The sequence below is a fragment of the Anser anser genome (genome assembly GCF_964211835.1).
Source record: "Anser anser genome assembly, chromosome: Z".
In the NCBI taxonomy this organism is placed as follows: Eukaryota; Metazoa; Chordata; class Aves; order Anseriformes; family Anatidae; genus Anser; species Anser anser.
The window spans coordinates 61627219-61641131 of NC_139723.1; the positions used below are offsets into that span (position 1 = coordinate 61627219).

General features: G+C 39.9%; 1 protein-coding gene across 3 annotated transcripts in view; it reads right to left on the reverse strand.

The window, feature by feature from the left end:
• The window catches only part of ANKRD31 (ankyrin repeat domain 31), a 69295-nt gene extending 55418 nt beyond the window's left edge, over positions 1 to 13877 (reverse strand). The window contains exons 1-7 of one of the 3 annotated variants that reach the window (XM_083816612.1): positions 13592 to 13877; positions 11793 to 12256; positions 10873 to 10928; positions 9275 to 9345; positions 5877 to 5923; positions 5150 to 5244; positions 4071 to 4111 (exon numbers count right to left, since the gene is read on the reverse strand). In XM_083816612.1, the coding sequence (XP_083672738.1) occupies positions 4071 to 4111; positions 5150 to 5244; positions 5877 to 5923; positions 9275 to 9345; positions 10873 to 10928; positions 11793 to 12040 (558 nt within the window). In that variant the 5' untranslated portion in view covers positions 12041 to 12256; positions 13592 to 13877. Of the gene's footprint in view, positions 1 to 4070; positions 4112 to 5149; positions 5245 to 5876; positions 5924 to 9274; positions 9346 to 10872; positions 10929 to 11792; positions 12257 to 13591 lie in introns of those variants that run through there. The other 2 variants (XM_083816613.1, XM_083816614.1) reach the window with 2 other exon arrangements.
• Positions 13878 to 13913: the final 36 nt, after the last annotated feature.

Sequence of the window (13913 nt, forward strand, 5' to 3'; positions counted from 1 at the left end):
GCATTAACTTGCTAATTTTGGGGTGAGGGAGAGGGTTGAATACGAGCCATCTCATGGTATTTGTGAATGTCTTCCACTGAACACATCCGTGGTACTTTGAAAGCCTTAGTTCAAATCCCACTACCCTCATGTCTCATTTACTTCTGGTACAAATCCAAATTACAGTGTGCCTTAATCCAGGCACAAATCCTCTTGACCTTACAGCATTAACCCAGAATCTCGTCACCCCATCTTACCCAGGAAGCACACACTGGCTAACAGCTGAGCATGGCCACATTCAAATCCAGCCTCAGCTGATTCAGAACCTTGCACAGGAGGAAGCAGAAGGACACTGAAATCAAGGTCTCATCTAAGAAACCTTGACTGCAGATATAGAAACTGTGGGTTAAAAGCCTCAAAGCCAGATTTAGCCAAACCTTATATGTCTAACTCTCCGTGAACTGTATGAACAAGCTTGTATGAGACACGTTACTTCCAGCAGATGGCAGTGCATTCAAATGGCTTTTGTGAATCTTGAGATACAAGGATTTTTCTACACGTTTGAGAACAATTAAAAAGTTATTGATAAATTGGTGGCTATTTGGTGCTACAGGTCGTGTCTTGGAAATGTTACAAAAGATAGAAATGGACTGAATAGCGCAGAAGTGTAAGTAATGAGGGTGCAGCAGACATATGAAGTGGACTCCTATTTCTGCTAGCCCCACGTCAAACAATAGCAGAGTTCAGTCCTTCAAAACACACATACAAGAGAATCGCTATAAAAGAGTTAAGGCTTCAGAAGGATCAACACTTGCAGCTTTTGGGAGAGTGCTGAGCTGAACACAATAGCAATATACCGGGACATGAGAGGTACACAAAGAGAATCAGAGAATGGTTGAGGTTGGAAGGGAAGCCTTTGCGATCATCTAATCCAACTTCACTGCTCAAGCAGTGTTAGCTGCGGCATTTTGCCCAGCACCACAGCCAGTCAGGTTTTGAGTACCTCCACATATACAGACTCCACAACCTCTCTCAGCAACCTGTTCCAGTTTGTGACCATCTTTAAAGTAAAAAAGTGTCTTCTTGTGCTCAGATGGAATATCTTTGGTTTTCATTTGTGTCCATCACCTCTTGAGCTAACAGTGGGGGAACTACAGAGACTGAGAAATACAGACTACTGACAAGTCTGGCTCAGTCATCTTCATTCCTATCACTTGTTTATACACATTGATAAGATTCCCCAATCTTTCTTTTCTCCAGGCTGAGGAGTCCCTGATCTCTCAGCCTGTCCTCATGTGAAATCGTGTCCATGAACCACCTTTGTGGCCCTGTGCTGGCCTCTCTCCAGTATGCCCCTGTCTTTCTTGTAGTGAGGATCCAGCATGGGACACAGGACTCTGGCTGTGGCTTCATCAGTGCTGAACAGAGGGGAAGGACCCCCTGGCAGACCTGCTGGCAACTCTCCTCCTAGTGCAGCCCAGGATATTGTTCACCTTCTTTGCCAGAAGTGTGCATCGCTAGAATGTGGTCAGCTTATTGTCCACAGGAACATGATGTCCTTCACTGCAGAGCTGCTTTTCAGCCAGTTGGTCCCCAATATGTCCTGGTGCATGCGGTTATAGCTCTGCAGATAAAGGACTTCGCAATTTCCCTTGCTGAAATTCATGGGACTCCTCTCCGACCAGCCTGTCCCTGTCCCTCCTATTGGCAACACAGCTATCCAACGTGTCAGTCACTCCTCCTAGCACAACCTGTTAACTTTCTGAGGGTTCATGCTGTTCCATTGTCCAGGTCATCCATGAAGACTTTGAACAGTACTGGCCCCACTACTGACAGACAAACCAGAACACAAATCAAAGCAGCTATTTTATCAAAATCAAGAAAACACAGTAAGACTCAATTTATGCTGTCATGATTTCTAGAGATTGTGTTCATTATTGACTTTCTCTTGTATTTCCAGGACTATGTAAAAAAACCCAACATGCCCAATGACTCACTGCTGGTTGTCAAGGTGTCTGTCCTGCCCTTTCTTCAAATCAGTACACAGAAGCTGTGATGGTCATCGGTTCCTCTCACAATATGTTTTCCTGCAGCTCTCAGGTCTTGGCAGTGCCATCATAAGCCAATATGGAAAAAGTATAATTCACCATAGCGATAAATTCCAACCTTCCTACTCCAGGCACCTGAAATACCGTCTGTGGAGGTCTTCTCAATACACTTGATCTAGCTATTCTCTACAGGCATTTATTTCAAGGCATTTAGGTTCTATTTTTGTTCCATTCCGCGCAATTAATTAAAAATTCATTTACCATACCCACTATTATAGTTGCATATTGATAGTCGTATATTTTTCAGGAAGAAATTCTGAAACCAGTATCTTGCTGTGAGTTAATGGGAATTTTCCTAAGAAGCTGCAGACGGCAGCAAGCATTCCATGTATGCACCAAGATCCTCTTGTTTCTCTACAACCCATGCAGCTGATGTTAACAGAGCTGCAGAAATAATCATGATGGTCCATGACATTGCAATAGGAGTTGGTAATAGCAGTTATTTTTTTCCTGCAGAAACTAATTTCAATGAGAGTTTCCTTGTCCAGCATCCATAGGCCTGAGAGCCATGAACCGGTCAGCAGTGAACTGAGACTAAAAATCAAAAAGCACAAAGATGACACTGTGCCTCAGAAGGGCAATAGAAGGAGATAACCATGCAGAGGTAGCAGAACAGATACAGGTAAAATCATGGCTGTAGACAACAGCATAAAGACATACGATACAAAGGCCAAGAAACCCTTTATGAAATGCTGCCAGCACTCCCTCTGCTGGATGGAGATAAATATGCTCAAGTCCTTCATTACAGCTTGGACTTAATCACCACAAAAAACATGACTGGACTGTGCTAGAAGGAAAAGGAGGAGAGGAGGGGTAACAAAGGCACATTTGACCACTGGATGTTTATGTCAGTGGTAGCAGACTCAGCTCGTGTTCTAGATATTTGTGGGTTGGATGTTTCACTGATATATAGTTGAAATTTTTGTTACAGTTTCTGAAAGATGGTGGGAATTCCCTCTTCCCTCCAAGGTTTCTTTGTTTTATGAGCAACAACATTGCCTACAAGCAGGTAGTTTTTAAAATAATCAGCATTACATGTGAGTTACATTCATAATATTTAGGTTGCATTAAGCTTATTTAAATTAGTCTTGCTACAATCCCAGCCTTTTGTTTGCTGGCAGCTACGCATTTCCACATTCTCTCTAGCACTGTATTGGCACTTTTCTAATCTTCTGTGGAGCTTGGCTTGAAAAGGTAACCTGGCTAAAACAACTAAGACAACTTTAAAAAATTGATGAACAACATCTGAGAGTTGTTCCCCAAACCCTGCTTCATGATAGGGGTCAAACAAGTACTAGTGCTGGCACAGAAGCAGCAAAAACATGTTACAAGGAAAACATGCAACACCTTGCAACACCCAATTAGATGGGCTTACATAGGAATGGAATTATCCCTGATTCAAAATCTCTGAGAAAGCAGCAGACAAATGGTGGAAAAGGTAGCTCCAAAGCTGTTCCTTCACTTCTACACGATCAGCAGTGAAATCTGTAATTCGTGAGCAGCTTTGGGAATAGCAAGGAGACAAAGAGACTGGTACTACCTATTTCTGTCCAAACGTGAATGAATCACAGCTCCCAAACAGGACAGTTACAGATACTTTGTTCCTCCACAGACACCTTCCTAATGCCTTTTCCATAACTTTCATTGGTGGGGAACAGGTTTTAAGCCACTAGAAGTCTTCACCACTTCAGTTTAAGCCACTGCCTTATAGATTCTGTGTCGGGACAATTTTGTCATGCTTCACTGTTACTGCTTATGCCCTGTAAACGTATTACCTGTAGTTCCTACTCAAAAAGCAGGTAACTGAATAAAGCCTAGGTTAGCCCTCAAGATGTTTACACCTCATGTGCTCAGTGTTGGTTTCAATAGCTATGTACCTGCTTTTAAAAATGAGAGAATCTGGTAATTTTCAGTAAAATATTTTCCAATGGTAATTCAATTAAATGAAATTTTCTATATATTAAGTTGTAGAAATACACTAACCTTTCCTTCTGAATCTCTCTGAAATCCAATCACCTTGGTATCTAAATTTAGGAGAGTAAACAAATATTTCAGTTGTACTACCACTGAATTTCACCCCTGGAAGTTTTCATGATTTCTAATGAAATGAGACTGCACCCTCTGATTAAGTCTCAAACATTCTTAAAAATGACTATGTTCATATTTTCTAACTGACAATAAGTTTTCTAGTTAGACTCTGCTAGGCCCCTTGTTATATTCCAATTATGTTCCAGCGGTACTTTGTCACTTTTCTTAACCGTGGTTTAGAGGCCTGTGCTTCCAAAGACTACCAGCAGATGAAATTGCCACCCATTACAGAGGATGAGACATCCTCCCCACCCTCTATAATTACAATGCAATTAGACAATACAAGTAATACAGTACAAAAAAACACCACCTCTGAAAGGGGCTAGTCCCACATCCCCTCCTCACATCACTCTGTTTTGATACTCATGCAACTCCCTGGGAAGATGACCTTACACTCGGTTTAGTGAAAATTAATCACAAATAAAGTGAATGGGCTTTGGTTAGCAAAAATTTGCTGAGGAGGAGCAACAAAACAGATGGGGCAGTACTGTGTAACTGGGAGCACACAGAAAAAAAAGAAGTACAGATGAAGTAGCAGCAGAAAGATGAGAGACAGATCAGATCTGGGGAAGGACTGGTATCATTTTTAAGCCTCCTTTCTTAGAGATGTCTTTTATTCTTGAGAACACTAATAAGAAACATGCAGGAACCCTCAGTGTCTGTTACTCACATCCATGCTTACCTTACGCATCTATATGGTATTTGACAACCATGTGACCTGTAACTTTTGCCAAAAAATTCCATAACAATAAAGTAATTTTAAGCTGGAAATATACCACTGGCTTAGGATTTTTTTTTTATTTTTTCAAACAGTCCTAACAGAGTACTAACAGGCAACTATGAAAACTAAGCAACAGTTGAAAAGGTCACATATATTCAGACTAAATCAATCTATATGGATACTCATCTTCAGCTTCTCAAATGATTTTGCTATACCTAGAGCAACTTGCAGTTTCATACGGTGTACAACATACCTAAAGAATTATTTTGCTCTCCCTCTACTGCAGAATTTAGTGAGAAAGCAGGTTTAGAAATATTTTCAGTAAGCAATGGATAGTTTATCCAGCTCCTAGAATTAAATAATAAAATAACAGGTCCTATTCAGAAAGAATTGTAATCGTCTCAGCTTAAGAAAATTTCCACAGTAAGTTAATTCATGCAGTTTTGTATTTACAATTATTTATTAGGAACAATTGAAGTTATTTCAGAGGCATACTTCTCCAGCTTACAAGGGCATGCAGTAGTTAAGACTTCCAGATCTCCTGAATTGAGCTACCTCTGCTTGTACACTCATTCTCCAAATTAAAAAGGCCCCTTCCAATTTTGTATTACTTATTTCTGTACTTCTGTTATAAATCTACCCTTCTGTTACAAATCCACCCTCTACTGAAATCCTTCCATAATTTCTAAGACCAAAAGGTCCAATAATTTTTTTAATTACTTTTTTTTTTCCACTTGTCTAACTGCTTATATCTTAGTACCATTAAAGGCAATGCCATTAATACAGACAAACATGGGTACAGTTTGACCAATATGGGACACAGGATTACCTCTGACATGAATATATCCTTCATTAAGCAAACAAGAAAACTGCTTCACAGTAAGACACTGGGAATAAAATAACATACAAATTGAGGTATATGGGAATGGTTTAGTTACAGTATGCCTGACTGGAATTCCTGTGTGATATACTATACTCACTGCAGTAGGGACTGAGACTGGTCAGGTGCATATCTCTCTTGAGGTATCTGGACAACAACAACAGAAAAGTGTTTTAGCAACTTAGTAAACAAAGTACTTCATTATTAACTTTCTCAGCATTGCTATATGCTTATCTTTTTCCTTCTGTAATTGATTTTTTGGATCAGGTCTTTACATACCTTACTAATACGATAAAAAAGCCATTTCTCTTTAATCTTTTTTTTTTTTTGCATTATTTAAAGAAATGTTAAAACAAAATCAAGATTATGAATGAAAACTCACACAGGAGGAAAACACCTATGCAATTACTGTATGATTACTTTGAACTTTGGCTGTTTCATACATCAGAAGGCTAAACTACAAGATATTTATATCTAAACTCCCAATTTTAACCTTTGTTTTTTGGAACAATTCCTTCTTCTAATTAAACTAGCTGTTTCAGATATTGTGAAGTTTATTACTCAGCTCTGAATATCCCTGGAAAAGGAAGAATTAAGGAACTTCTCAGATGACAAGACCTGCACATCAGGAAGCTCTAAGTGGTACAAGAAGTCAGGACCACTGCACAAAAACACAGGAAAGAGCATACAGATAAGAAAAGAGCTAAAGTCAGAGCAGGGGGCAAAGTCAAGTTCTTTAGTAAAAGGAGCTTGGATGCTTTTTGTGCCTCTGACTGTACTTTGAGGAGAGAGAAATCTCAAGTTTTGAAAATGAAGGCTTTACACAAAGTCCAACGCAACTTAGGGAAGATGAAGACAAGCTAGTGAATTGGAGAAGAGTTCTAGATGAGGTGAAGATTGAGTATTACTGGCTACGATTTCAAGCAAATTATTGGCATATAGTTGAGAACATTCACAGGACTATGAAAACTCTGGGAAAGAACATCTTTGTGTGGACACAAAATGATGAGTTACTCAGCTTGCACTAGGTACTAGTTACACAATAATCACAACCATTTTAGCAGAGACCTGAAAAGTAACAGGTTGTGATCATCCAGCAGGAATGACTATTGAAAGGTTCCAAAGAACAGAACAGATCTTTTAGAAACAGCTTATGCAATAATTATTGACTGATCTAGTCCCAAAATATGGCAATGGGATAGCTGGCAGAAAGTTATTGACTTTGCTAAATATATCCTTAGTACAAATCAGCCTGGGTATTTACACAGAACATTATCCAGAGACCAAGTGAGGTCTGGAGGATAGCAGTAGAACTAGTAAATCTCTTTGCTTGGGTAACATTGCTCAGAAAGTCACTTAAAGCTCAGTGGACTACCTTTGTATCTCAGATGAAGGAGGAGTTACATAACCTGCTAAAAAATTAGATTCTAGGCCAAATCAGTGTATCACTCATAGCAAAAGTCTTGTTGAGAGGTTTTCTCAAATCATAAAAGTTACACACACAGTATTTGTGGCCACAGACTGCATGTACTGGGAACAGCCTTCTGTCCTGCTGTATTGCTTGTGGTAAGGAAATTCTTGCAAAACTCAACTGATTCCTCCCATCTGAGCTTTTATTTATACAGTCATTTCAAGGGATTCTGGAGGTGTTCCAAAAAAAAAAATAAAAAAATACTGAAGTTTAAAAATTTTAAGTGCCACCTAATAATTTTAGGTGCACTTCACCGAACTGGGAAAGAAAAAAAAAAAAACCAACAAATGTGAATCATGGGGCCTGCCTGAACAACCTATGGAATAGGGTTTTAATAGATAATGGAAACGACTTGTCTGGTGGAAAGGACCTGAAGGGTACAAAATCTCTGGTTGAAGAAAAGTCTTAATGACAATCTCTTACACGGCAGAATCAAAGACAGGACTCCACATCCCAAGCTGTTGCGAACCCACATCAAGTGCACAACAAGCCAAGGCTCTTCAGAACAACAGGAACAGGCACTGCTTTTCCTGAAGAAACTCATGGCCTCACACAACCCTCTGGCTGCACATCACATCAAGATGCGGTATTCACATAAACCATTTCAAAGGATGCAGCTAAAGGAAAGGCTTTGGTGTAATCACATTCCATGTTGGCTCTTGGAGTGGCTGAAAAGCCACACTGGTGCAGTCTACATACACAAGAAGCAAGGACGAGAGCCCAACACAGTTCTTCACAGCCTTCAGTAACCGTTTAAATTTGAAATTGACACCATGCTGTGGATGATTAAGCTGCCAGTGGCATACTATATAAATCTCACTAAAAAAAAAAAAAAAGTGAGAATTAACCCAACTATTTGCTAAAGTATTTGACGGTTCTTTGCTTTTCTGACTCTTCTTTTTGGGGAAAGGAGGTTTGTCCATCTTAGACTTGGAAGAATCCCTTATTGGGATTGCCGACTGGCTACTCTGGTGACAGTCACAAAGCCAAAGACTTAATTCAGGCAGCGTATGGTCAGATCAGCTCCCAGAGGAGCAAAGTAATAAGCAAGTGGGCACACTTCTCCTTCCCTCTGTCCTTGAATAAACCTCAGTCAAAACAACCCTAGCAGTAAAATAAATTTAGGGAGAGAAGCCTTTGAAATAACATCTTTTCAATTTTGTTCAGTGTTTCCTTTGCTGACAGCTGACCAAATTTATTTGCTATACTGTAGCCCTCTATTAATAACATTCACTTCAGTAGAAGGAGTGTCTTTTCAGTACAGCCATTGTAATTTAGGGAACAGTTTAATCTTTTTTTTAAACTCCTCTTGTACTGGGGTAAGTATACAATATAAACTATTTTTTTTGAACTATAATACTCTATATAGCATAATAGTCACAGGTTTAAAAAGAATTTCTGTTAAAGAATAGGAACCTGTTTCTAATTACACAAGGATGCCATATAAGGGTGGAAAGCTGATTGCTCAACAGAACAGAATTTAATAGGCTGGCTATGGACTGTGCCAAATACATTAAAAATTAGGCTAATTAGCAGATTAGGGAACCCAGAATTACACATAGATTAGAATAATAGCCCTATCGCCACATAAACAGAGATTTTATTCTGCTTTTCAGACTATTATCTTGTTCTTTTATAACGAAACAATTGTCCCATTGCTGGATCACAGCTCGGTTATGAGTAACCAAGGGTGTATTCTGATCAACCCAGATAGTTATCTTTCACACCTGAAGGGAACATACTAAAAGGTTCAAATTTGAAAGGCTATAAACTCAAACAAGTACCTCAAAACTCAAACAAAAAACTCAACAAAACTCAAACAAAAACAAGTACCAAGGAAGAGACTTTGATTTCCTGGAGAAAATGTGCTGCACAAGTGACAACTTTTTTTCCCATAAAATAAATTTCAGCTGCAAGCCACCAATCTGTTTTGCACAAAAAGAATGGCAGGCTCGGTGATTTTATTAATTATTAATAGCTAGATATGCATAGAAGGAGATGTATCTTTTCTGTACATTTGGATTTACCTGTTTTACCTTTAGTCCATACATACGACCGTGAGCTATATGGATAAAATGGATTTCTGGAGAGGAAACTCCTAGAAAAAAAAATAAGTACAGTGGCAAAATACAGTATTAAAAGGCAGTTTTGTTGTCTTATGGTTCCATAAATTTCTACGTGTATCAAAATCTCTAATATGCAATAGACTTGAATGGTTTATCGGTCTATCTAACTAGATTTTTGAACTACAACATAGGAGAGATGAATAAAACCATCTGAGTAAAAATATGTACACTTCCATATACAGTACTTTTCAAGGTGACTATATGGAGGGAGAACTCTGGAGAAAAATAAATAAATAAAAAGAGAAACAAAAGAGAAACCCCCAGGGCTGGAGCCTTAGGCTACAAAACTACAACACTGACATGAAGAAAATACTCTTGAAATTAGTGTTTATGATATGCATCTAATCACCAAATTGCTACTAGACAAGTATGCACAAATATATGAATAATGAAATAATAACTCCAAGTTACCGAATATAAAGTACCACAGGCAAAATGCTAAAAATACTTTAAGGTGTCACATTCATAGAAACAGAAAAAGAAACCCCAACCCTCAGGTAAATAGCCACTCCCACCACAAACTGAAGAACAAGTCAAAAGAACACACTTTAAACCACCTAAGTTGAATGTTGCCAAGTTCTTATTTCTGTGGATAACCATAGGTAAGGTCAAAAGGATATGTTCAAATGCTTCTCTCCTCAGACAAAACTACTTAGCAACTTCAGAAGGTTCAGCATCAGGAAATGGCAGCAATAGGAAAAAATTCCACAGATTTCAATGGACTGTATATAAAAATGTACACTAACTCAGACTAGTTTGATTTAAAAAAATGGTAGATTTGAATCCAATCAGGTTTTCAAATTGGCAAAAAAGAATGAACAAAAAGAATCCTGAAGAACACCTTGTGTCACTTAAAGAGTAGGCAGTCTCTTTATTGCCAGAACAAAACATTAAGGAAAAGAAATGAATTGTGTTAAAAAGCCAAGAACGTTACAGTAAAATTGTTATGTAACTACCAGATACCTGTTCATGCAACCTCTTTCAACAGAGTTCTTGAAGGACATTTTAAGGTTTTAACTGCATGTGCACACATTTATGTTTAATATAGTTAATAATGCACTTAGAATAATGCACTTGAGTATTTGAAGAGAATGGATCTATTTAACAAATTTAAAACTTTTTCTAATAATATACGCTACTGTAGTTTCACATAAGTTTACGTGGATGTATATATTCCATTTATTTCCTTCTGTTCAAATACAATGCACATAAATGTATCTAAATTTAAAGGATATCCTTCATGCACTTACTAAGCAAGGCATTCTCACTTATAGTACATGGAATGGTGAAATTAAGAGCAAAATGATTTTTCAAAATCTGATTATTTATTTATTTATTTATTTATTTATTGTAAACTACCAGTTAAAAACATGGGTTTAGTTAAAGATCACTTGCATTTCAAAAGAATGCAACATTTATATTTCAGTATTGCGGACTCTGGCAACATCCACAGAAACAGTTCACTGAATAAACTCAAGACTGAGAAGAGACTGTCCTACCTCCATTATTTTTTATTTCTGTTGTTAAATCCATGTCCTTATTGAATACAGATAACCTTTTATGAAAGAAGAAAAGAAAAGAAAAGAAAAGAAAAGAAAAGAAAAGAAAAGAAAAGAAAAGAAAAGAAAAGAAAAGAAAAGAAAAGAAAAGAAAAGAAAAGAAAAGAAAAGAAAAGAAAAGAAAAGAAAAGAAAAGAAAAGAAAAGAAAAGAAAAGAAAAGAAAAGAAAAGAAAAGAAAAGAAAAAAGAGACATCAAACATTTGGACCACCCTCTTTCCATTCCCATAATATCAATGAGCAGTTTAGGCAAGCCTTATTAGCTTACTTTGCAAGGATGTTGCAAACCTAGATGAGTACTGTGTAACAAAAATACCAGTTGTAAAGCACTCCCAAACCATGATGATATATATGCATTGTACTGTTCCTCTGCATTTTAAGCCTTAGGTAGGGAAGTACATCACTCTCATATATTAGCAGTCAATATTGAGATTTAAGTTCAAATAAAAAGTGCAGCTACGTGGCAGTTTCAGCTCTTTGCAATGTTTTAAAGAATACGGAAAAAATGTCATAAAAATGGCATTAAAACTGCAGAGAACCAACATTACCAACAATCTTATTTGATGGCACTTCATTTTTATTTTCTCTGAGCAGGATTCTGGGAATGTTTCACCTCACTGACTAAAACATTGCTCTGTGGAGAGCAGTGGTACAAAACCGGCGGCCTGCAAGATGTATGTATATTTTTCACATTCGTGAAAAACAGTGGAGGTGTTTGTTGTGTGAGAGATGCTTTGCTCTCCAGGATTTCGGCGAGGGTTTGGGCGCTCCTCGCCTCAGGGCGGCGCGGGGCGCGGGCCTCCCTCAGACCCCCCGCGCCGGGCCCGCGGCTCCTCCCGCTCCACGCCCGCCTGAACGCTACCATCTCCTCCTGTGGAACTCCTCTTCCTCCACATCGCTCTCCGCCACCGAGCCCTCCACCACGGTCTCGTCGCTGTCGCTGTCCCACATCTGCTCCCCCATGGTGCTGCCACCCCGCTCCCCACCTCTCCCTCTTCCCCGGTAGCCCCGCGATCGCCCTGAGGGGTGTTCGCCCCGCCCCGCTCCCAACCCCCACCCGGCGGTCTCCTCAGCGGTGGCGGCCATCTTGTAGGGAGCGGGGCCGGGCATTCAAGATACAGAATTATTACTAAAGATACTGAAATATTGTTGTTCTTGCAGTATTTGCAGCTGCACTCTTGTACGTAACCCAGTGATCATCTTGAAAATCAGAGGAGCGTTTTCTCTGCCTCAGCCTTGCCTTCCATGTCTGCAGCAGCTGGGCCAGTGCTATTGCCATGGTCACTGCCAGGGTCAAGCTGGTGTGTGGGCAGGCCACAGGGAGAGCTGCAGATACAAAAAAATATATATGTATATACATAAAATATATAAATATGTATTTATATATTATATATAATATATATAAATACATAAAATATATATATATATATGGCAGGAAACCTTATGCCATATATATACAAACCCCATAAAGTCCTATAAACCCCTATAAAGTCCAAATTATGATTGTGACTCATGCTAACACTGAACTCGATGATAAAATAAGCATTCCGATTAATTTCTAAATTATATTCCATCACAGAATATTCAAATAAACAAAAACAAAACCAAAAAAATACCCTACTTAAGAAAAAGTATAGAAAACAGGGAAAGATAATAAAGGCTATCTTAAATTACATAACGATTATACATAATTGCTGCAAGTGTGTACAAATTGCTGTTTTGCTTTGACTTAGTCATATCCACATGCAATTATAGCAATTGCAGTTGCACATTAGCAAATTACTCCAGAAAGCTTGGTGGTAATGTTTTACTTTTCTGTGAATAAAGGTGAGATGCTCAAGAAAATGTACATTAGGAAAGAAGCTAGCTGGGAATAGGGATATTCAGCAGCAAGTTGTCAGGATTTATGTATATCATGTTGAGAATGCAAAATGTATTATGTGTTAAAAGACTGAGCTGGCATGAATAATTTCCCCACTCATAACAGCTGCTTTGGGTGGAGTTTTCATGGAAACATTTCATCATCGTATCTTTTTTTTTTTTTTTCAGAATTACGTCAATGCTTTGCAGCACAGTAACTGACATATGGTGTGCCTCGAAATATTTCTAAATGGTGCATGTAAGAAGCAGATTTGGAAAGTCCAATGTGTAAATTGTCCGTAGCAAAATCATTGCAGGTTGTGTCTTGTTTGAAACACGTCAGCCTGGAATTGCTCAGACCTGACAACACAGAATGGCCATGTGAGAGGGGGGTGATGCATTGCCATGAAGGTGTGGGGAGCTGGGGTTTGGCCTCTTCTTGCAGGTAAATAGTGATAGGATTAGAGGGAATGGCTTCAAGTTGCGCTAGGGGAGGTTTAGGCTGGAAATGAGGAGACATTTCTTCTCAGAAAGAGCAGTCAGGCATTGGGACGGGTTGCCCAGGGAGGTGGTGGAGTCACCATCCCTGGGGGTGTTCAAGGAAAGGTTGGACGTGATGCTTAGGGACATGGTTTAGTGGGTGACAGTGGTGGTAGGGGGATGGTTGGACCAGATGATTTCGGAGGTCTCTTCCACCCTTAATAACCCCATGACTCTACATGCAGAGAGGCTGACGAGCCCCGTGTTTCCGTATGGAGGGAAGGCTGCACACGCATAGCTAAGCCTAATAAAACGTCTCGCCTTCGGCAGGAAGCCACAAACCCGCGCACATCGCACTCTGAGAACCAAGGGCCTGCTTCCCACGGCGACCGGGCCGACGGACCCCGCCGGAGCCGCGGCCGGGCCAGCGCTGTGCGGCGGGGCCTGGACGGGGCGAGGCGGCGCGGGGCCGGCCCGTTCCCCTCAGCGCGCCGCGCGGGGGCGGGGCGACCCCGTCGCTCGATCGCCGTATGTAAATAAGCCGCCTCCCGCCGCCCAATCAGCAGGCACGGCGAAGGCAGCGCGGCGCCCCATTGGCGGGCGGCCCCGTGGCGAGATGGCGTGTTCGCCGCTCCTGATCGAG